This window comes from Ammodytes marinus, assembly GCF_949987685.1.
Source record: "Ammodytes marinus genome assembly, chromosome: 11".
NCBI lineage: Eukaryota > Metazoa > Chordata > Actinopteri > Uranoscopiformes > Ammodytidae > Ammodytes > Ammodytes marinus.
Genome location: NC_137215.1, coordinates 22,155,007 through 22,177,114, shown reverse-complemented (window position 1 = coordinate 22,177,114; position 22,108 = coordinate 22,155,007). Strand labels below are relative to the sequence as shown.

The following is a 22,108-nucleotide window of genomic DNA, read 5'->3' as shown; positions in this document are numbered from 1 at the left end:
TACTTTAATTTACGGTGGCTGATGTTAGCAGACTTTTGAAAAATATTGCTGTGTACTTGACTTTTACAGAGCCCCTAAGGTGACATCAATAATTTTTGTAAATTTTTGACACACAGCAGAAGCTATCCTGTAGGCACAAGAAAGTTCTGCTTTGGCCAGAGAAGCACTTGAGCAATATAACGTTATTGTGCCCCAGGGATAGTTTTTATGTATGTTTGTTTCCCATGTCACCGTAGTGGCTCTGTAGACTTCACTCTGTGAGTCTGCTGACTTTATGATTTTTCTTCACTGAGATGCTGTTGGAATGATTTATAATTTAGTATTATTTCATAACTGACTTGTGGCCACAGCTATTCAGCAAAAGTTGCATAGCCTCGCTTAAAAAGTAAGAGCGTTTTGTAAAAATGTGTGATGTGCAACTGAGGTGCTTCACGCATTGTCTAAAAGGCGGTAAAAAAATATGTATTCACTGGACTGTGCATTATATCTATCTATCTTAATCTGTATCATATTTTTCTTTTAGCCGGGCTGCCTCTGGATCACAATCTCATAAAAACAAAGGCACTAGGGGTTTTAGTGGGTAACAGGCTTTTATCCACTTAGGAGCTGTCCTGTGCTCCAGTGTCTTTTTGGGTTTCAGTTTTGCACCTCTACAGCAGCTCAAGGTTACATATTAGTTCTGAAGAAAACGCTTTTTTAAGAAGGGGGGCTCAGAACTTCAGGCCACAGTTTGTATATGTAATTCATATAATTCATATGTGCAAGAAAAAGCTTGGTCATGCTTCTAGTGTGTTTCTTGCTGTAATCAACTATGACCTTGAGGCCTAGTAGGACATGGTTTAAGATAAAGCACATGCTCAAAACGCATCCTTATTGCATTCAGGCCTTTGTGAAAAGGTTCAACTCTCATCAATCTCAGACATTGTTCTACCTTATGAACACAAACAACAAACCGCCAGAAACTTGACATGATAAAAGTTAATGCATGCTATCACTGGCATTGCTGCTAATCTTACACATTAACTGCTAACTGATTCAGCATCTCTAATGTGTGTGTGTGTGTGTGTGTGTGTGTGTGTGTGTGTGTGTGTGTGTGTGTGTGTGTGTGTGTGTGTGTGTGTGTGTGTGTGTGTGTGTGTGTGTGTGTGTGTGTGTGTGTGTGTGTGTGTGTGTGTGTGTGTGTGTGTGTGTGTGTGTGTGTGTGTGTGTGTGTGCGCTGTCTGTCCCCAGACAGTACCTGGTGGTGGTGTTCAAAGACAAACCCCTAGAGCTGTGGGACATCAGGACGGGGACTCTTCTTCGAGAGATGGCTAAAAACTTCCCCACTGTTACTGCACTGGTAAAGTACTGTCAAACATGCTAATAGAACATACTTAATAAAAACTGTGATATTTAAAAATCCTTAATTCTTCCGGTGCAAGTGAAACACAAGGTAAAACAATACAATAAATACTGTTGAAATTAACACATCGGAACAACTCAAGTTTACATTTTTACCTTTTTTTAAAACACATAGTCAGTGCAAGAACAACACCCATTGTCTACCCTTCCCCTTGTTAATAGTCCTTACCAATATTTTTTTTTATCGCCACCTCCCTCTTGTGTTTGGGGCCATTTGAAAAATTAGCCTGAAAAAATGTTCTCCCAAGCTCAGCAAAGAACAGTGGCTTCATTAGGCCAGGCTCATAAAAGAAGAGTTATGCTGGACTAACTTTACTGTGGGGGTCGTAAAATCCTCCACGGGGCAAATAAAAAAACGCCAATAACCTTAATAATACATGCTGGCCTCCCCCAGCCCCATATTGCTGTCTCTTCTGCATATTGATTACGATCTCGAGTCAACCAGACTACAGCCACAGTGCACCAGCAGTTAGACACCAAGGCGGTGGAAAACAACCCCCATGTGGGCCTTAGGTTTATTAATGGGGGCATCTACTGTAGGCTTAAATCACTTGCCTTTCCTCCTGTCGCAATCTTTCTGCCTCTTTTTTGCACTGTAATGGTTTGCTTTAGTTATGTCAGCGAATGTGTCTGGGTCTTTGTCTGGGTTTGTCGCTGTAACTGCAACCCTGTGTGTGTGTGTGTGTGTGTGTGTGTGTGTGTGTGTGTGTGTGTGTGTGTATATATGTGTGTGTGTGTGTGTGTATATATATGTGTGTGTGTGTGTGTGTGTAAACAGGAGTGGTCCCCGTCACACAACTTGAAGAGTCTTAAGAAGAAGCAGATGGCTGCTAGGGAGGCCATAGCTCGACAGACGGTGTCAGATGCCGAGCAGAGCAGCGTTGAATCCTCGGTCATCAGGTAAAAATTAGTCAAATTATGTTTAGGTTTTGGAAGCTTTAGGCCAGGGCAGAAAGCCCAATGACCTAACATGTTTTATTATGTAGAATATGTGAAGCTGAGAAGATTTTAATAATATCATCCAGTGAAGTAGTTGTAGTCAGGGTAAAATAATATTTCAGACAATATTATAACACTTTTTCAAAGTACATCCTGTGGCTTTAATGAGTTAAAGCTACAATGTACAGAAATTAAATCAGATAAATCGAGGATAGACACTGTGGCTGCGGCAGACAGCAATTTATAATTAAGAATTGAAAAGTCCTCATTTGATAGTTTGATTGATTTCTTATCCGAAGTCATCAATCCAGTAGTCTCCTATCTGTCGGTACCTAGTCACCACCCACTCAACCACAATACATTGTTACTGATGTCTTAAAGGTGAAGTCAGCAATTCTGGAGAATGCTCAAAATCAGTTTGTGTCAAAATCAGTGAATATCTCCTCACGATGTGCTACCTGCCCGTACGTTGTGTTCCCTGAGTGAGCCCACAGTCGCTAGCAATATGAGGTAGATATTGATTTTGATTCTCTAGAATAGCTGACATGATTTATATTTGTTCAGATCAGTTCAGCTTCGCCTCAATCTTAACCCTGGTAACAGCAGAAGTACCCCATTGAGTACAACGACCCCTTCTTCACCTTGCCATTGTCGTGAGGTATAAATACCAAGGTGTCCAGGACCAGCCAAAATACTCACACCGGAAAGATAAAAAAAAAAAAAACACATGTATATATATTTCTCCTGTACAGCCTCATGCAGGACGCGGAGAGCAAGTCAGAGACGGGCCAGGCCATCTCGGCCAGGGAGCACTTTGTTTTCACTGACACAGATGGGCAGGTCTACCACATCACCGTAGAGGGCAACTCAGTCAAAGATGGCGCTCGAATTCCCCCCGATGTGAGTCCAGAGACCAAGTGTCTCCATGTTTAATGTCTCTCTTTACTTTCACATCCCCCCTGAACTGCTTCAAAGTCATCCACACTACTAACACAAACTCATGTCAGTATCTCTCCTATCGCTACATCTACCTCAGGCTCCCTCCTCTCTGTAAATAATGTGTCATCTGTTATCTGTCAAATGTATAAGTCAATACTTTATCATACTACTGTAACCTACATGCTCCCTTATACCACATCAGTCAGTGTACACTCACTTTATTTCACCCTTTTTGTTGTTGGTTCTTGCTCTGGCGTCGTCCCTTTTACGTTTAAAGTTCTAAAGAAAAATCTATTATCCTAGTATCAAAGAGGATGAAGTGTGACAGCAAAGTGTGTCACATCAATTTAAGTCCCTGTTTGTTTTTTTTGTGATCAAATACCAGCGTTGCGTCAACATTTTACCTCATTTCGGAGCTCAAACGAAAGCTGCATTCGCCGGCTGTTAAAAAGCACTTGCACAATCTCTTTCTCCATAAAGTCGGAGCCCATCGCTCCCCCTCTCCACTCTGTGTCCTTCAAAGTGGTTTTGTGATGAGCTTGTGTGGGAGATGATACTCAGTATTATCTCTCAGTAATAAACTTCACACAATCAAGTTGAAGGATTTTTCTGCTCAATTCTACAATTCTACAGCTTTATGATTTTTGATAGAGAATAAACAGCTCAACTGAATGAATGTGATTGTGAGTGTGTTATGTGTTCTCTCTGCGCCTGCTTCACAGTGTGACTCAGGCTTCAGGGCAAGAGAAACTGTAACTCTGCGTTTATCAGTAAAGCCTCTTATGACCTAGCTATTAACGTGCTCTGATAGTAAAATGGCCGCACTGGCAAAGCTAGGAAACAGGATTATTTTTCACCTGGATGAGTACAAGATGTGGTGATAATAATATAGCAGTAGGACGTTGTCATTAAGTCGACTTGTGACCCTTAACAAAGGAAACTGAAAACAAATTTGTTCAGTTACCCAAGCATTACTTTTTTTACCCTAGTACCATACAATTGAAGTTATTGTTCAAAAAGTATTTTGGTAGTCTTTGGCTTGTGGAGCTTTCTTGTACCTATTATGAAGATGAGTAGGTAGCTATCACCTTCTGCTACTTGTTGTTGGCGGTCCACGTCCTCTGTCAATGAGATCAGCACACATGTCCTACCTTATAACTATCGTTGATCCATTTCTATCACATTCTTCATTCAAGATGGCTCACTTCACCTTGCTCCGTACAGTATGTCGAAAGGAAAGCCATTTTATCAGATCCTCGCATTCCATTTCAGAGCTGCAGATTGGTCTGTATTCTGCTCGCTCACTCGCTCCGTGAATCTCTTCACCCCCCCCCCCCCCCCCCCCCCCCCACACACACACACACACACACACACACCTCACACAACACTGGATGTGTACCTGGGGGATTTTAAAGCCTTATCTATGTGACTGCTGCAGATTCATTGCTCAAAGATTTGCATACCCCAAAGGTTTTACAGTCCTTTCAGGATGATAGAAGATCTTCATTCTGTATCTCTGGAGGAAACTGATGGAAACTCTCCTAATAAAGTTATTTCCCATCATCCACTGCGTACAGGCTGAAGCACTCTTACTTTTGGCACAGCCTTACTTTAGCTCCTATTTCGAGCTTGTAGGTCCCTCAGCTGCCACAGACATTCCATTAATTTACTTGTTTTGATTCACAATTATTTTAACAATAATGGCAAGACAATATGTATATAGTTTTTTATCATCTCTTTTTATATAGAGGATGCATGGACTTCTAAAGATTGACAAAGGTTTCTCAGAAGTGTCAAGTTACAACTACAGTTCCTCTTTGGTGACGTTAGTAGATAGTAGCGTATGTCCTATACACTTATGTCACTCGTGTAAAATAATAGAAAATAATCCACACAGACAAGATACTCAAAATCAAGACATGCTTTCAATGCTGGTAAATAGATGTTTAGGTTTACTTTATTCACAGTTCTTTAAGTTCATGACTTGATTAGGAATCTTTGAGTGGGGAGAAATGTGCAGTTTCCCTTCCTGTATTGCAGGGGAGCATGGGCAGTATCGCCTGCATTGCCTGGAAAGGTGACACCCTGGTGCTTGGGGACGTCGACGGCAATCTCAACTTCTGGGATCTCAAAGCTCGTTTATCCAGGTAACCAGTGGTAGAGTGTTACCATCTGAAAGTCCCTCATGGTCACATTGCCTACAACAGTATACTACATAACAACCTATTCTGTTGTTCAGGGGGATACCAACACATCGTGGCTGGGTGAAGAAGATTCGCTTTGCCCCGGGGAAAGGCAACCAGAAGCTGCTGGTCATGTACACTGATGGAGCAGAGGTCTGGGACACCAAAGAGGTGAGGCTCCACAAGAAAACCTTTGCAGTTGATTAGTTTATTGGATTGTTGTAACACATTATAAATTCCCAGCATGCATCACCTGAACACACTGCTTAACTCAATTAAAAGGAAAAGATCTGGAGCAATCTGCAGTGGTTTATATTTAAACAATGGTTTATATTTGAGCAGAACAGTGGCAGAAATAATGGGTTTCAGGAGCAGTGTAATCACTGAAGCATTGCAATAATGCATGGTGTGTTATATTGAACTAATTTCCTCTCTCAGCTTAACACTGCGGTAATAGTATATCTGCTGTAATTGTTCTGTTGTATTAAAGAATCATTACAGTGCACTGTGTAGAAGTACACATACACACGCCTCTAAAGCTTTCTGCCGACGTATATAAGCTCAACCATAGCAGGATGGATGATCTCCATCCCTATAAGCGGCATGCATCCCTGCTCCCTCTTTAACTTTGTTTACTCTCATCACCCCAGAACGTCCTCTCTCTGCACAGTCTTCATTTCACCTCATTTAAGAATCCTTCTGGCTAGTTTGCGCTCCAGTTAATCATTTGATATAATGTCATTGTGTCTTTTTCACCCTCCATATCCCAACCACAATATTTGTTAGCTTTACCCGGCAGCAGTGAGTCAAATAAAATAATTGAAAAGCAGTTGAATGTGGACACCGATAAATTCTCTGGTGTATTGAGCAGAGCTGGGTGAATGGAGAGGGTCTCACCGGAGAGCACTATTGTCTGTGTGGAAGGATGGGTTTTCTTGAGGGTGGGGGGGGGGGGGGGGGGGGGAGCCAAGATAAGACACATATTTTGTTTTCCCCCTCCAATGGTGAAAGCTAGACAACAGATGCTGCAAGCTGCAGAGGCAAACAGGCAACAGCTATATGGGTTGGGAAAGAGATGGAGAGGGGGATAGAGAGGGAGGAGAAGGAGAGAATGAGGGAGGAGAGGATGTGCAGGAGAGATCTCTGAAATGCTTCAATGCTCTGCTGACAGCTCAGCTGCACTGACTCCCATTCAGCCCCATAGAAAGCCAGAGGGAAAGAGACCCTTCTGAAAAGACTGTTTGTGTACTGAGCCTTCTATTCGGTGTCCTGCAACACTCAGCATAAATAACTATGTTGCCTGCTGCATTGGCCACAACAGAATTGTATCGAATCCAGAAATCATCCCATATTGTGTTTGTGGGCTAGCAATATACCACCGTCCACGTAGAGATGCTTTATCAGAAGCTTTTAGGTGATGCTTTAAGATTATTAGTAGAATTTATGATATTAATTCATACGTGTGATGACAACATTGGAACTTTTTTTTTGTTAAATATTAACCTATAATATGACATAACATAGTCCTATGAGCTAATACCTAATTTGACACACTCAAACTGTTTTTCTCTGTTGAAGTTTCTCAAACTAACTAGATTATTCTATTATTGGTACCAGTATTTAAAACAAACATGGCATCGTGAGACCACCTCCTCTCTCTTTGCAGGTGCAGATGGTCAGCAGCATGCGGATCGGTCGCAACGTGAACTACCGCATCCTGGACATTGACTGGTGCACGTCGGACAAGGTGGTGCTGGCCTCTGACGACGGCTGTATCAGAGTGCTGGAGATGGCCATGAAGTCTGCCAGCTACCGCATGGATGAACAAGACCTGACCGGTGGGCTTGGCAACACACAGTGTGAAAGAAATTAAAGTATTGCATTCAGAGGTTTGAAGAGAAAGAACAGGGTTGGTTGAAGGTGTAATTCGTGTGGAATTAAATGGTTTTTTTTAGGTTCTATCCTTTCACACATAATGGCTATATTACTATCACAGCAGTAGGGCTTTATCTGATTGGCCAAATATATTGACATGCAGAGCGTGAATACATGTCACTTTCATTTATTGCATTTCCAGTCTTTCCAATATATATACCAACATCGACATTCACAATAACAATACCATTTCAAAATCTATTGTTCAGCCCTTATTGCCAGCCATGGCATAATATTCTTTTCTTTCTGATCCATGGGTAATATGCTCAGATCCAGTGTGGTGTCCTTATCTCCTGGTGCCCCGAGCTGCTCTCACTCTCAAGGCTTTCCTCCTGCTGCAGCCCTGGTCTGGAACCTTCACCATGGACATCACTCAAGTGTAAGTTTCAACTCTGAGTTAGTCAATGTCAATGTGTCTATTCTAAAAATCATCTCTTATGATGTAGGAAGTGTTGGTAAGGCTAATACAGAGACAGTTTATCCACACACCACAGGTCAGGTTTTCAACTTCCCATGTCTTGTAATGTCTATGGACTTTCCATGACCCCAGTAATAATGAATACTTGGAGAATATGTGACAGCTCACTGAAAGTACCACATTTTGGAGAGAAGAAAAATCCCACCCATCTACCCTAGTTGTCTTGTTGCTGCACTGTATAACCTCAAAAGATGTATAAAAAAAAATGTATAGCAAATGAAGCTTGGAGAAAATTTCAAGTCAAATATTGAATGAGTTTCAAACCATCCGAGTACAAGACTTGACTTGGTATATTCTCTTATAGCGTCTGCCAACCACCCAAGCATTCAACTTGTTTATTTTTATCTACAACAAAAAAAACAATTTGCCAACATACCTCACCTCTGTAAACAAGTCAACATGGGGGCCCTGGGAGCTTTCTTAGAGAGGAATTGAATTGGAAGTTTTTTTCAGACGGCTACATCTGTGTTTTAAGTATAACCTGATTATGCCCCATTTAACTGAGCCACGAGTGCCAAAGTGCTCTCTTCTCTTCCATTACACACACACACACACACACACACACACACACACACACACACACACACACACACACACACACACACACACACACACACACACACACACACAGCTGCCTTATCTTATGTCAGCTATATTAGCGGCGCTTGCAGGGTTCTACCTCACCTCAGTGTAAATGTTATTAAGAATACAGTCATATATTATTGCCTGACGCCACAGATCGACTTATATTAAAAGCACGGCCGGGTTTTATTCTAAGTGGAGGTGAGAGGAGCCATTGACTGTGTGTGATCCCTCTGTTTCAGAGACTACACTGAGAAAGATGAGATAAAAGGCCTGATCCAGGAGCAGCTAAACTCCTTGTCCAAGTGAGTTGTTATGCTTTCTAATTGTTATTATTACATGCTGTAGTTCATACTAGAATATTTAATAATGCAAACTTCGCTAATGAGGTATGTGTGTCTGCGTGCGTGTGTGTGTTTGCATGTGTGTCTGTCTGTTTGTGTGTGTGTATGTGTTTACCATCCTAAATCTTTACAAAGTGAAATGCATTTACATGTGTTTATGCATACAAATCCCATGGTCCTTTGTGTTTAGACAACAGGCCCCAAATATGTATTCTGTGGTTTGACAGATAAGAGGAATCCTGTAGAGTGCCACACTGGGCCTGTGCTGTGTTTGACAAGTGTAATAGGCTCTTGGCTGCGCTCCTGATTTGTCTTGTCTCTGATTGGCTCCCCAGTGATATGAAGAGTGTGCTGCTAGACCCGGAGCTCAGCCTGCTGCAGCGCTGCCTGCTGGTCTCACGGTGAGTTAAGACCCAGCATGGAGGCACCACTGTTTGTTGTAGTCTGCACAGATTGTACTGTCATCATGATGGTGCCCCAAGCATGGTTATTTAGTTAACAGTCAGATGGTGCACTTATGCCAAAGACTCGTGAAAGCTGTAGTTACTGAAAGTTAAATAAAGTTAAGTTTATTGTAGTTTTTCATTGACATGGACATGACAATATCATTGGACGAACCAGATGCATTGTTTTCAGTGTATTAGCATAAATGCTAGTTTTCAACACCTGTCCACAGGAGGCTTTTAATTCTATTAACTATTTTCATTTCTATTTCTCTGAAATAATAAATAGCACACAAACAGCTGCTGTTCTGGAAGAGGAGCTATACTCTTCCATTGCTTGTCATGCTACTTGTCTTTCAATGTCTTGCTCTCTGTTTATACAAATGTTATGCGGGTCTTTTGTTACAGTTATCTAAAGCCAAATGTGGTCTGCAAATATACTACTATAAGTCTTCTTTTCATCATTTGCTGATTTCTGAAGATATAATTAAACCAAGCAAGATGTTATTTGGAAAATCTTCTGATATTTCTCTACAGAAATCTGCGCTTAATGGTATACATCAATATCATTGACATGCTTCCAAGTTTTCACCGATGTTATTTATGGAATATCAATAATACAATCCAAAACATTTATTATTTTTTTCCTTTGGCCTCATTACAGTCAGAATGTCTAATGTCATTTGGAAAGATAAACATGATGTAATCTCATGAGGAAAGTCGAATCATTTTGTTATCTGCCAAAATAGCAGGGTTTACTTTTACTACGACTGCACTGCCATGATTCTCTATCTACACAACAAAAAGGCATGACATGAGAACTGTGTTTCAGAATCTCTTCTCTGCTCCTGCTTTCATTTCCCTCCAAAGCATCTTCTGACATATCTAGAACATTCCGAAGATGCCAAACCCGATTATCAAAGCCATTATTTACCTGGACCATGTTTCTGTACAGTGAATGCTGTGGGCCTGTTCTCACTGAGAGCTCATATAATGATTGTCTCTGCATCTGCCCCATCCAAGTTCTCATGCTACTGATAACGTGGCTGGGTAACCTAGCAACAGCTGTGTGCCTGTGTAGATATGTTGCAGTAAAATGAGGCTGGGGGAAGCAAACAACTGAAGGAAGAAGCAACAGGATGTGTATAGAGGGGGTATGTGTGGAAGGGAGGCTTTCTAAAAGAGCTAGGCATGAGCTGGAGGATAAAGGAACTGTGGTCATTAGTAGGGAGTAGGGACTAGGAGTGGTGGAAACAAATCGATTGATACTTCTAGAAGAACCAAGCAGTATGTTGAATTACAGAATGCAGACCTTTACGCCACTATTTGCCCAGCTAATGTTACAATGTTGTTGTAACCCTTAGGCTGTTTGGGGACGAGTCAGATCTTCACTTTTGGACTGTGGCGTCCCATTACCTCCAGTCGTTTGCCCAGGCCCGCCAGCTAAGTGTGTCCACTGCAGAGGGCCAGGCTCCGGGGGAAGGAACCCAGACACCTGCTCAGAACCACCTGGACATCTGCCATGACATCCTGTGTGAGAGCTCCTACTTCCAGGTCAGTGAAGCAACAAGAGAAGGAGAAAAGTGTGAAGTGTGTTGGCCCTGTTTTGGATTGCTCTGATCATTCTCTCTCTCTCTCTCTCTCTCTCTCTCTCTCTCTCTCTCTCTCTCTCTCTCTCTCTCTCTCTTTGATTTAATATCCCAGCAGTCAACATTTAATAATTCCTTTTGGGGCGGTCCAGACAGTGACCGTGCTCAGACCATACACAAACAAACAAACGCCGAGCCCGTCCCTTGTTTATCCGCAGTGTCAACAGCATCACTCCGGTCACACAGTACATTCCATTAATAATGACACTTTGTATTTCCCCTTTTGTTGTCTCACTAAGCCCCGGTCTTTTAAGCCTTTTGAGGTCAAACTTATCTTTCAAGTCACCCCCTCACTTCCTTTAATTCCCCCAGCATTTCCTCACAGTTCTTCTGGCCTTTGCTGAGATAAGCTCAATTAAACAAAAAAATAAAAAAAATCCTCCTTTTTGTTTGTGCTGTGTCATGGCTGGGATCAATGTGTCTTACTTACTGATGACGAAGCTGAACCAGCATACGAGGCCCTTAAAAACAATAGCGTTGACTCTTCTTTTAATTGTCCAGCCCCTCTGTTCTGAATAGTATTAGAAAAGTTTCTTCAGATGGTGCCCATTGATTGGTCCGTTTCTGAAGAAAAGTTTCCCTCTGAAGATGCTCATCGATTGGCCCTCTGCTAACTGTGTCCGCCCCGCTTCACTTCACTGGTTGGCATGGCAAGCAACACAGCCCTTTCAACAACAACACATCCACCGTCATGTTGCCATAGTGAAAGCAACGGCTCTTTGTTATAGGTTTATGTTTTCGTTTTGTTGGGATGAACCGCACATTGGTTTTTGTGTCCTCGCTGCAGGAAGTACTTCTGTGCACTGAGAAAAAAGTTAGAATAGTAATTCAAAAGTTAGCACTTTGCGTTGTTTTTTTGGTAGTGTTGGACTTTGTTTCGCCCACACAAGGTTACATCAGTACAGCCAAGGATGCATTGGAGAGAAGAGAACAATTACTCTCTTTGATGAAATTCGATTAGCCAGTTGCAAAAGTATTATCAAGTAGCTTTTAGCATTTAAGTGTGGCGTAGCAGAATCTTAATGGACTGTGTCAGTCTGTGTAGCTCCTACTGGAAAGCTTCAAATAAGCCTGTATTTTTTTCTTAAAAGGGTTTTCTGTTTTCTTCTCTTTTTTGTTAATGGATTATGCATGCACCAGTCTTTTTTGTGAAAGTTCTGCTCCCTGTTAATGAGCGACCATGCAGTGATCACAGAGTTGAGACTTGCAAAGAGCTAGCCCAGACGGTCTGCAGCTACATTTTGGCTCCTGTTGTCATGAAGCGACTTTGGTGGCAGCAGTATGACTGTAATTACTAATATCCAAGACTCCACTGGCAGAGAGCACAAGGCTACTAAACTCATTTGGATCTTTTTTTTGTATCCAACGGCTGTGACTCACACACGAATTCATCATAAAAAATTGCAGGAAAAAAAAAGGAAAAATAGATATAGTGTAGAAGATACACAAGAGTGCACACAGACACACAGTAATAAAAGGCACTTTGAGAGGCTCTGGCACCAGAAACACTGTGAGAACTCCTGGATATTTTAAAGCAATATAATTATACCCTCCATCACTGGACTCTGTATTTCTATAATTGTCCTTTTTTTTCTCATCATTAGATGTCTTTGGTGCATAAACTGCTTGTACCAATTTATTCCATCTCTGTCTCTCTCCCACACAGTTACAAGGTTTGACCATGGACCAGTGGAGGCTTGTGTAATGTTAAATTAATTGTAAAACAGTAAGCTAACTCGTCACTCCACCTATGCTGCTTTATAGAAGTTCCAGTTGGATCGGGTTCACCTGCAGGAAGTGAAGCGCTCCAGTTATGACCACACGAAGAAATGTGCCGACCAGCTCCTCCTGCTGGGTCAAGTAAGTATTGCACTGCCCACACTGCTCACACATTGATGTCTGGATGAAGGAGGCTACAGACATATGCTGCATTAATATCAACACATTAGGAGTCCAATTATGAAATATATGTTTGCCAGATTAACATAATGACTTCACCATGGTCATCACACATGTCTTTTGTGGTTGACGTCACAGTGGTTTTTCAATTCATAGCTTTTAATTCATTATCCAACAACCTGTCGACATTGCCATTAATCAAAGGGCTTCAACAGCATCAGCAGAATCTTCCAGCTGGTACATTTTATAATAAAAATAAAATGAACCAGTAAGAAAAGAAAATCCAGTCTGATCTAGGAAAGAGCTAGGAAAAGTTTATGTCACAGTGGTTGGTATTCATTAACATTATCCGTCCACACATCATTAATGGATACATTATGGATACAGTTTTACCTTTAGCTATACCATCCTTTAGATTATTCAAAAAATTATTTTTTTGCAAACCATCTCCCTCTATCTAACTTATACAGCCTTCAGTGTATATACTACCTTTCTCTCACACAAATATACACCAGCACCTTCACACTCCTTGGCTGTGCATTAAGGCGTATTGTCATAATGGTAAATAGTCCATACCGGCGCTGTGGTGCATAATGAAGCAAGATGGACGATAAATACCGACCTCTGTCCTCCCCTGCATCTCCGCCTGTGGGGATGGAGTCACCTCTCCCTTCTCAATGTCACCACTCTCCCTGTAATCACAGGCTGCAATCAGCAGCTGTTTGTTGGAAAAGGAAGACAGGCGGAGGCCGGCCTGACCCCGACCCCAGCATGAGCTTGAGCCTTCATATACACCAGATGAAAAGCACGATAATAAACTTAATTTCCCCTTGTTATTCTGTCTGGTTCAGCTGTCACAGTGGTTACCTGGCTGAGCTGCTAATGCCTTGATACACTCTGCTACCTCATTCATTACATTATACAGGGTTCCTACGCCGTATGGAAAAAAATTTGAATATTCTTTGAGTAATTTCCATGGCTGGATAAGTATGGAAAGAAGAAAATAGTTCGGAAAAATATTTGACTAATTCCCCTACTCTCTAAAATAGAGAGGGCAGAGAGATTGTCATGGCTCGATTCAAGTTATCAGAGGGCTGGCTTCAGAAACAGTTATTTAAATAATAACCATCTAACTATTTGTATTCAGTGGCCAAATATCGGCAAAAAAAATCTACAGAGAATCCTGGACATTAGTAGTCTGGAAAAGTATGGAATGCAATTTTGAAATGAAAAATGTGTATGAACCCTGATTCCATGTCTTTGTTGTTTCTCTCAGACGGACCGAGCAGTGCAGTTACTTTTGGAGACGAGTGCAGACAACCCCAGCTACTACTGTGACTCCCTCAAGGCCTGCCTGGTCACCACCATCACCTCCTCAGGCCCCTCACAGTCCACTATCAAACTAGTGGCCACCAACATGATCGCCAACGGCAAGCTAGCAGGTAGACTTACAGTATCTGTGTTACTGAGGTCCAGCAGCATTCAACGTGTGGGTGTCTGCAGCCGTACAATGTCCTCTATTCTTTAGGCCTTTAGAAAACTAGACACTTTAAATTGTATATACTTTTTACGAAGGCAGCTATTTCTCACCTGAAAAACAGTGTACTCTCACCAAACTATAGTGTTCTAGATTCTTCTTTTTTTAATCACAGTTATTTAAAAAATTACTTTTACTTGAACTTGACCCGTGTATTGCATAATGAGTGTGGCTACTACCAGCAGATTTATATAGTATATAAAGAAATGATCACACACCTGTGTCTGGGTGTATTTAGCCACGTCCCTTAAGTAATCCACCATCATTTCTCCATCTCACATATTTGTACATATTTTCCCCCCTTTTCACCATCTGTCAGAGGGAGTGCAGATGTTGTGTTTGATTGACAAGGCGGCGGATGCGTGCCGCTACCTGCAGACCTACGGGGAGTGGACCCGCGCCGCCTGGCTGGCCAAGGTAACGCAGCATGACGCCGTCCGTCAACAGGACACATCAGATACACACTAATGTTTGGATAGTTTGTGAGTGTGGGGGGCATATACATGCTGTATTATGTAATGCTTGAGTTTTCCTAGTTTTCACTATTTGTGAGAAGATTAAAAAAAGTATTGCATAAATGAATTACATGTATGGATTGGTAATGAAATGACTTTATTCTTTGCTATATGTTTTAATTTGTATTATTTTTAGCTTCAGCATTAGCATCTATAATATAATGCATCTGGAAAAACGTAGGCCAAGTTTATTTAGTTCAGAGTTGCCCAACTCCACCATGCTCTTGTACTTGCAAAACCTTTGAAGCAGTCAGAGTTTCAGTGCCTAACATGCTGTGTGTGTGTGTGTGTGTGTGTGTGTGTGTGTGTGTGTGTGTGTGTGTGTGTGTGTGTTTGTTTCCAGGTGCGCCTGAGCCCAGCAGAGGGCTCGGATGTGCTGAAACGCTGGGCAGAACACCTGTGCTCTTCGCAGGTCAACCAGAAGTCCAAAGCCATCCTGGTGCTGCTCTCCCTGGGCTGCTTCTACAAAGTGGGAGAGATGCTCCTCAGGTAAGAACCAGGCCCCATGTTGCAATGAGCACACTGTATGTTTACTAAGAAGAAAAAAAGGTTGGGAGTTACACTAAGGTCTTGAAATGTATTTTATTTTAGAGGACAAACAGACCCTGTAATACACTCAGTCTTGTGTTAACTCCATTCTCAGAAACACAGTGCATACAGCCTCACAATGTATTCTTTAGCTCAGGATTCCCTTATCAACTTGAAATTGCACCATATAATATATATTTACTCCTCTCCCCTGCTCCCCCCATTCTTTTATTCAGCCTCGTAAATACTTGATTCTTTGTCCTTTTTTTTCTTCTCCTTTTTTTCACCCAAGTGCACTGAGGGCACTTCACAGGGTGTGTTACGGTCTGACCCTGTATATTTTATCTCAGCATCGATCTTCTATTGGTCTACTTGTCCTACTGCTTGACAGCTCATGTTCTGGGCTGCCTCGGGAGACCAAAGCTCTAACGGAGAATTTGAGTGTGACAGGGTTGATGTATGTTTTAGGATCACACACATCAAGGCAGGGACCATGCCTAGTGTCTGACAATAGCTCTCAGCTCCTTCTTCTGCCTTTTGTCTTTCTCTTCCACCTCTCTCCTGTGTCTCCAGTATGAGGCACTTTGATCGCGCCGCCCTCTTCATCGAAGCCTGTCTGAAGTATGGGGTGATGGAGGCCAACGACTCTTCTAATATCCTTTTTGAAACCCCATTACTGCGATCGGAGTGCCATTATAACCAGATTTAGCTCTGCTGCTAAGTCTTCTACTTGATAGCACTTGATAGCGGAGCGCCTTTTCTCAATGAAGGTCAATTAAGATGCTCGACTTAGCACATCGTGCTACATTGTTGCATGTTCCCAAAGAGCCAATATCACACTGTGGTCACAGTTTTGTTATATAGATTGATATATACAGCAAAAGTGAATATCTAAAAGTACATATTTGATTACAGCATCTGTTTTGTTCTGGGGGGGTTTTGTGCAGTTGTAAATATGATTACTCTGGAACTTTCCACACATTGATATTATCTTGTTGACTCAACAGGGTGAGTTAAACTGTATGGCTACTAAATGCATCAGTACTAGCAGTCAGTCATTTTTTATCAGCTACATTTTTTATGCAAATACAGAATTAGTTTTTCTATTCTATAATCATCAATGTGTAACCCCCACTTGTAGCAATACACACGAAAAGAGAGTTTTTTTTTTTTTACGAAATAGAGAAAATAAATAAATAATCATTGTGTAATACATCATAGAAAATGTATAAAAATTCCATTTGGCTTGTTCATTGGTCAGAACTGGCTTGTAACCAAGTGGTTTATGATTTATGGAGAGCAGACCTGGAGCAGACTGAGCCTGTGCAGGGCCAAGCTGTCATTCAAGAGAGTACAAATACCTCATGTTCAGACTCCATGATCATGACTTACAGTCCACTTTTGTTACACATGTATTTTGTTTTAGAAATACAGCTGCGTGACACATTTATTGTAAAAACCTACATAAATGAGCCCAGACACAAACTCGGGTTCAATTCTTATGCACAAACGCTGGTGTGTTTGACCAACTAATCTTTGCAAACTTCTGCAGCATGAATTATTTGAAGCTGCTTGAGAGGTGTTTTTGAACAATCAACTTTCTAGTCATTTTGGAGGCCACATGTGTTTTATTCAAATAGTATTGTGCTATACTAGAAAATGTTTCTAGTATTTGGCCTACCCGCATGAATTTAAAATATGTGAATCCAAAAAAAACTTATAAGCGCTGCTTACATTGAAAGTTGGTCTGAGATGGGAACACACATCACCTGTTTGTATGTGTTGTATCTTTTCATTCTCACGATGCAATGATCTTGTGTCTAGTAGCTACAGGTCATTCTGCATGGACGGTGCTGTGTCATTAAATGAAACCATTTTAACTGATGACAGCTTTCACTGGTTTACTGTGTTTTGATGTCCCACGATATGTCACGAGTTGTCCTTGACCTGCGTTTGCACATAAACTTATCGAGGCAGCGTTCTTGGACTACGCGCGGCTGCTCCGTAACCTGGGCCTGAGGGAGGGTGCTGCTCTGTGGGCTTCCCGGGCCGGCAGCGCTGGAGAGCAGCTGATGGAGGAGCTGTTTGAGGGAGAGGGAGATGTGACAGAAGTCATTCTTGGCAAAGAGGAAGATAAGCTGAGCCAGGAGGGCACAGAGTGACCTCCACCAGAAAACCGATGACATAAATTATTTCGTATAAAACAAAGGGTCGGTCAATTTAACTTCAAAAACGTAACCATTGTTTTTGTGTTGGCGTCCTGGGGATTTCTGATCTTCATCTCCACATCATGAGAAGAGAGGAGTTTCCTCCATGTGAAGTGTCTGTGACTATACCGAGTTTGACAGATTCTTAATGTTTGGTATGACCAGTGTGTGTTTGTATGCATTATGTGTATGCATGTACTGTAACAACCTTTGTCTTGATTCCCACAGTAAGTGCAGTAATTCACATTGTCGATATTCATCTGTGATGGTTAATGGATTTCATTAGATTTATTTTTTATGGTTGCTTGTTAAGCTTTATTTTTCTGTGCCTGTATTAACAACTTTAAAGTATTGTTGTAGCTCATCGGGTCTAATTTGCCTTTTTGCTTTGCTGCTGAGATTAAGTGTGGCAGAATTAATTTATCACTAAGGAAAACGTTCCCTATTTCATTTAGAACAATGCACTGTCATTGTAAAAGGCCTCCCCATTACTAACACTTGACTGAGTTCCAAAACTTTTCTTTTTCTTTGCACTCTTAATTTAACCAAAAAACACCATCTCATTTGAATGCTTCCCTTGGCCCTCCCTTTAACAGAGACACAGTATTGCAGTGAGCAGACACAGAACAGGCTGGGCATCTCAGCCATAGCAGGTGGTGCTGCATAAGTGAGTGACCGGGTCACTGGCTGCTGCTGCTGCCCAACCCTCTGCAGCTGTAACTGTTGGATGGCAGTAAAATGAGTAAAGCCAGGCCACCGTGCACTTATTAAGACTCCTCTTAGTCTATTATCTCCCTGCACACTCAGGGGAGAGAGAGAGCAATCTGACCGCTGCCACCTGAGTACTACAGAGACCGTTTAATGAGCATGTGAAGAGTCCAGTGCAGTTAAGTACATGCTGGTTAGTTCATAAATCCAAAATGTTTGATTTTCTACTTTTTATGAAGACTTGAGGGTACTTTGCTCCCCGTGTTCGTTGATATGTCTGTATATTGAAGTTGTTCTCTGGTGTGTGTGTGTATTACAAGAAGAGTTGTCCAGATGTGTTATAATTCATTTTAATCTGATGGACCATTGACACAGAAACCGTTATCTGTGCTGCTCCCTTCTGTTGCTCGACACAATCACAAAGCCTGACACTCACCCTGCGTTCCAAATCACATACTTTTTTCTTTTTTACTATACTACATACTAGAGTAGTCTATATGATGGTTTGCATACTGCAACATGCAATTGGATGTCTTATGGCAACTGGATATTTTTGGAATACTGCATTTGACATGCATGTATTGAGACATCCTACATCTTTTTCTGGCATACTAAATAGTATGGAAGTATGGGTATTGGAATGCAGGGAGAGTTTAGGACAATTGTTTTATACTTCCTGCCTTCGCCTCCTCTAGACATAGTCAAAATCTGCTGATCATCAAAATCATTCCTATGACAATGCAAACACTGTAGTGATTTATGTGTTGACTTGCCCTGTGACGTGTTTCAGTTGTCCTGAAGCGAGTCAGTAACTCCATCCACAGGACCTTCCTAGTGTGTTATTGTGTTTCATAAACACTTCAGTGCCCTTCTGTGTTACTGTAAACCCCAGTGCAGTGTCACTATGGCAACCCAGGCCTATTTTAGGGAAATACGTGTTGTTCCTGTAGATCCATTTCTGTGACTTTTCGTCATAATGGCATGCATTTTTGTGGAAGCAACATGTAGCCTACTGTACTGCCTCTTTAGAATTAGGCACTAGTTAGAATAACACTTGCTGCTTTTCTTTGTAGGCTACTTAGATTAGCAACAAAAAAAAGAAAAAAGTTTAGCCTCTTTTAATTGTTCTACGTTCATTCTTTCCACAGTGATCCTAATGCTTTAAGATATATAAATATTCCAAGAGAGAGAAACATATATGTATATATGGATGGCAATAAAATCAATATTGTTAACTTTACATTTTCCGCGTGTTCTTTCCAGTCTTAAGACGTTGACACAAGAGGGTGCTCTAACCCCTCAATGACATGCTGTTGTGGGTTTTTTGGTTTTGGTTTAATGACAGGCACTTTTCAAGAAAAGACCTGTTATATCAAGTGCTCCTTTCATTTATTTAATTTCAACCCGGTTAGATTGAATTTGAATGTTTCCTTCATTTCTCAAACTGTCTTAAAGGTGAATTAGTTCCTGCACGAGTCCTGCACTTCCGCAATTAATTAAGCTCTTTTCCTGCTCAGACGGAGTGCCAACAGCTGGCTTCAGCTCACTGCTCAGGTCTAACCGTTTTCACTCTTTTCTTCGCCTTTAGATTTATTCATTGGCGCGTATTCTGTTTTTGTTTTTTTTCTCTTATTCTCTCTCCGAGCAAAAAGAGAAGAAAAACCAGGCTGAAACAGAAGGCCACACAAATGACTCGATTGTGTTCCTTTAATGGCTTAATGAATAACTGCCGGAGATCCGATCCAGCCGTTACAGCTGTTACGATCTCGACTTCCAAAGTCTGATCTGTAATGAAAAGCTAGTATCTAAGTTTATTAGTTATGTCCTATTAAACCTGCATTAACTAACCTGTAACCCAATGCTTTAACTACAACCCCTATTACCATCAAAGAGCTCCCCTATTCTCACGGCTTCTGCTGTGCGTCTCACCCGGGCTCCAGGAGGTGAGCGCGCGGGATCTTAACTACTAGACTGCCTTGGGATTCTCTTAGATAAATAAAAGTGTCCTACTTAAACCCACTGTGTTCAGCGTTTCAATTCTTCTAAACGTATTCGTCTATTTCAGGAATCTCGTTTAGGTGTGAAATGTAACACTTTCTATTTGCTCCTGATGATCACTCCCCTATTTTAGGCAAAGGATATCTTTCACAAGTTATTTACCGTAATTTTTATGTACCCGATGTTTATTAATTCCACCTCCTATAAAATAGAACAGATATACTATTTTCAGCATTCAACTACACGCGTTAAACCTGGGAAGCCATTAAAAACAATTGTCTTTCTTTGATAAAAAAGGTATTTGTTATGAGGTTGTGTTTGTTTTAAATCAGTAATGTGCCGTAGTGTGGAGTCAATGTACTTACCTCCCCGGGGGGGAAACGATCTCTTTGTAGAAAAAACCTATACCTAAAGTCCTTCTGTTCCAGCTATAAACTAATTCAAACTGAGGCTTTACAACATTTAAGGGATTTTATTTACAAAATACAAGAGAGTATAGAAATATTACATAAAATGGACAAGAAAGGAAAAGAAAGGAGGTTATATGCCTATAAACTCATCAAAACGGAGTATTTGCTCATTATCCCCTAGTAGATGTTAACTTGGTATTTTTCACAATTTGTCAAAGCACAAGACCAGAGTTATGCATGCACTCCGATTTTAAACTTGCGCTCTAGCCCTATCTAACATCCCACTGAATCTGTAAAAATGATAAGGACTTAAGGAAGATTGTTAACGACACCAGTCAGTAAATGGGAGATCTTGTCTCAACCCAATCTCCATTAATTCCAATCACCATTCTATCAGACCCCTGTTCTAATAATCCCCATCTAAAGTTTTAGAGATTTTTACCAAGTCATCTGTGTTTCAAGAGTTTTAAAGAAGTGTTTTAAAAGACTCTGCCTCTAAGTTCTTCAAAGTCAAAATTCTTTCAGAGTATTTTGGACTCACAAAGTTTTTCTAAGTTTTTCTTCTGCCTCCATGGTTAAAGGGACAGATAGAGTGTGCTGGAACAGAGCGTGACTAACTATAGAGTATATAGTAGTACCTGCAAAAAGCGGCCCAAAAAGGCCTTGTCCTGCTCAGAACGAGCTGTTATATAGTAATCTGAGGACCAATGAGACTTGGAAGAGAGGGAGGAGTGAAAAAGGCACAGCTGCACGGGGGGACCAGGTAGCCCCCTTCCTATGGCCATATAATCCTCTCCCCTTCCTCTACTCCTTCCTATGATCCCAGAACACCTGCACGGGTGAACCCCGGTAACCTCCTTCCTATGGCCATATAAGGTCCTTCCCCTTCCTCTGGTCAGCTTTTACCCTGATGAGCAGTCACACTCTATTCTGTTTCATTAAAATTATCCTACTTTTACCTATGACAAAAAGATATACAAATGTCACAAGATATGCACAAGTAATAAGTTGCATCAAGATCACCTCACTCAACACCCTCTCATGTCACTTATTACTTGTAAATAATCAACCATCATCCAGATATCGAATACCCTCATCATAAAAAAATAAAACAAAAAAAACATTAAAAAAAAATTCATAATCTTTTTTTTTTTTTTTCTCAAACAGATCTATAGAAAATAACAATAAATCACAGGCACCCAGAAAAAGGAACCACAAAAAAGAAAAGCATAAACGTAATAATATAGTAATTATAACATTCATAATGGTAAAATCCAATTCAGTGAGCAAAAACACAACACCAGATCAAAAGGTTAAAATAAGTAAGTGACGGATTACCAAAAACCTATTAAAATAAAAAAAAACTAAAGATAACACTAGCAACCTCAAAGGGTATAGGCCTACACAATACTA

The 22,108-nt window shown here is 41.1% G+C and overlaps 1 protein-coding gene across 1 annotated transcript in view; it reads left to right on the top strand.

Annotated features, from left to right (window-relative positions):
* The window catches only part of wdr11 (WD repeat domain 11), a 56,138-nt gene extending 36,611 nt beyond the window's left edge, over positions 1-19,527 (top strand). Inside the window, exons 14-29 of the mRNA XM_080037176.1 lie at positions 1,231-1,339; positions 2,180-2,301; positions 3,093-3,240; positions 5,320-5,426; positions 5,519-5,633; positions 7,129-7,300; positions 7,668-7,776; positions 8,700-8,762; positions 9,137-9,202; positions 10,609-10,798; positions 12,658-12,753; positions 14,069-14,234; positions 14,649-14,746; positions 15,188-15,333; positions 15,946-16,028; positions 17,335-19,527. Of these exons, the coding sequence (XP_079893302.1) occupies positions 1,231-1,339; positions 2,180-2,301; positions 3,093-3,240; positions 5,320-5,426; positions 5,519-5,633; positions 7,129-7,300; positions 7,668-7,776; positions 8,700-8,762; positions 9,137-9,202; positions 10,609-10,798; positions 12,658-12,753; positions 14,069-14,234; positions 14,649-14,746; positions 15,188-15,333; positions 15,946-16,028; positions 17,335-17,534 (1,990 nt within the window). The 3' untranslated portion in view covers positions 17,535-19,527. The remainder of the gene's footprint in view (positions 1-1,230; positions 1,340-2,179; positions 2,302-3,092; positions 3,241-5,319; positions 5,427-5,518; positions 5,634-7,128; positions 7,301-7,667; positions 7,777-8,699; positions 8,763-9,136; positions 9,203-10,608; positions 10,799-12,657; positions 12,754-14,068; positions 14,235-14,648; positions 14,747-15,187; positions 15,334-15,945; positions 16,029-17,334) is intronic.
* Positions 19,528-22,108: the final 2,581 nt, after the last annotated feature.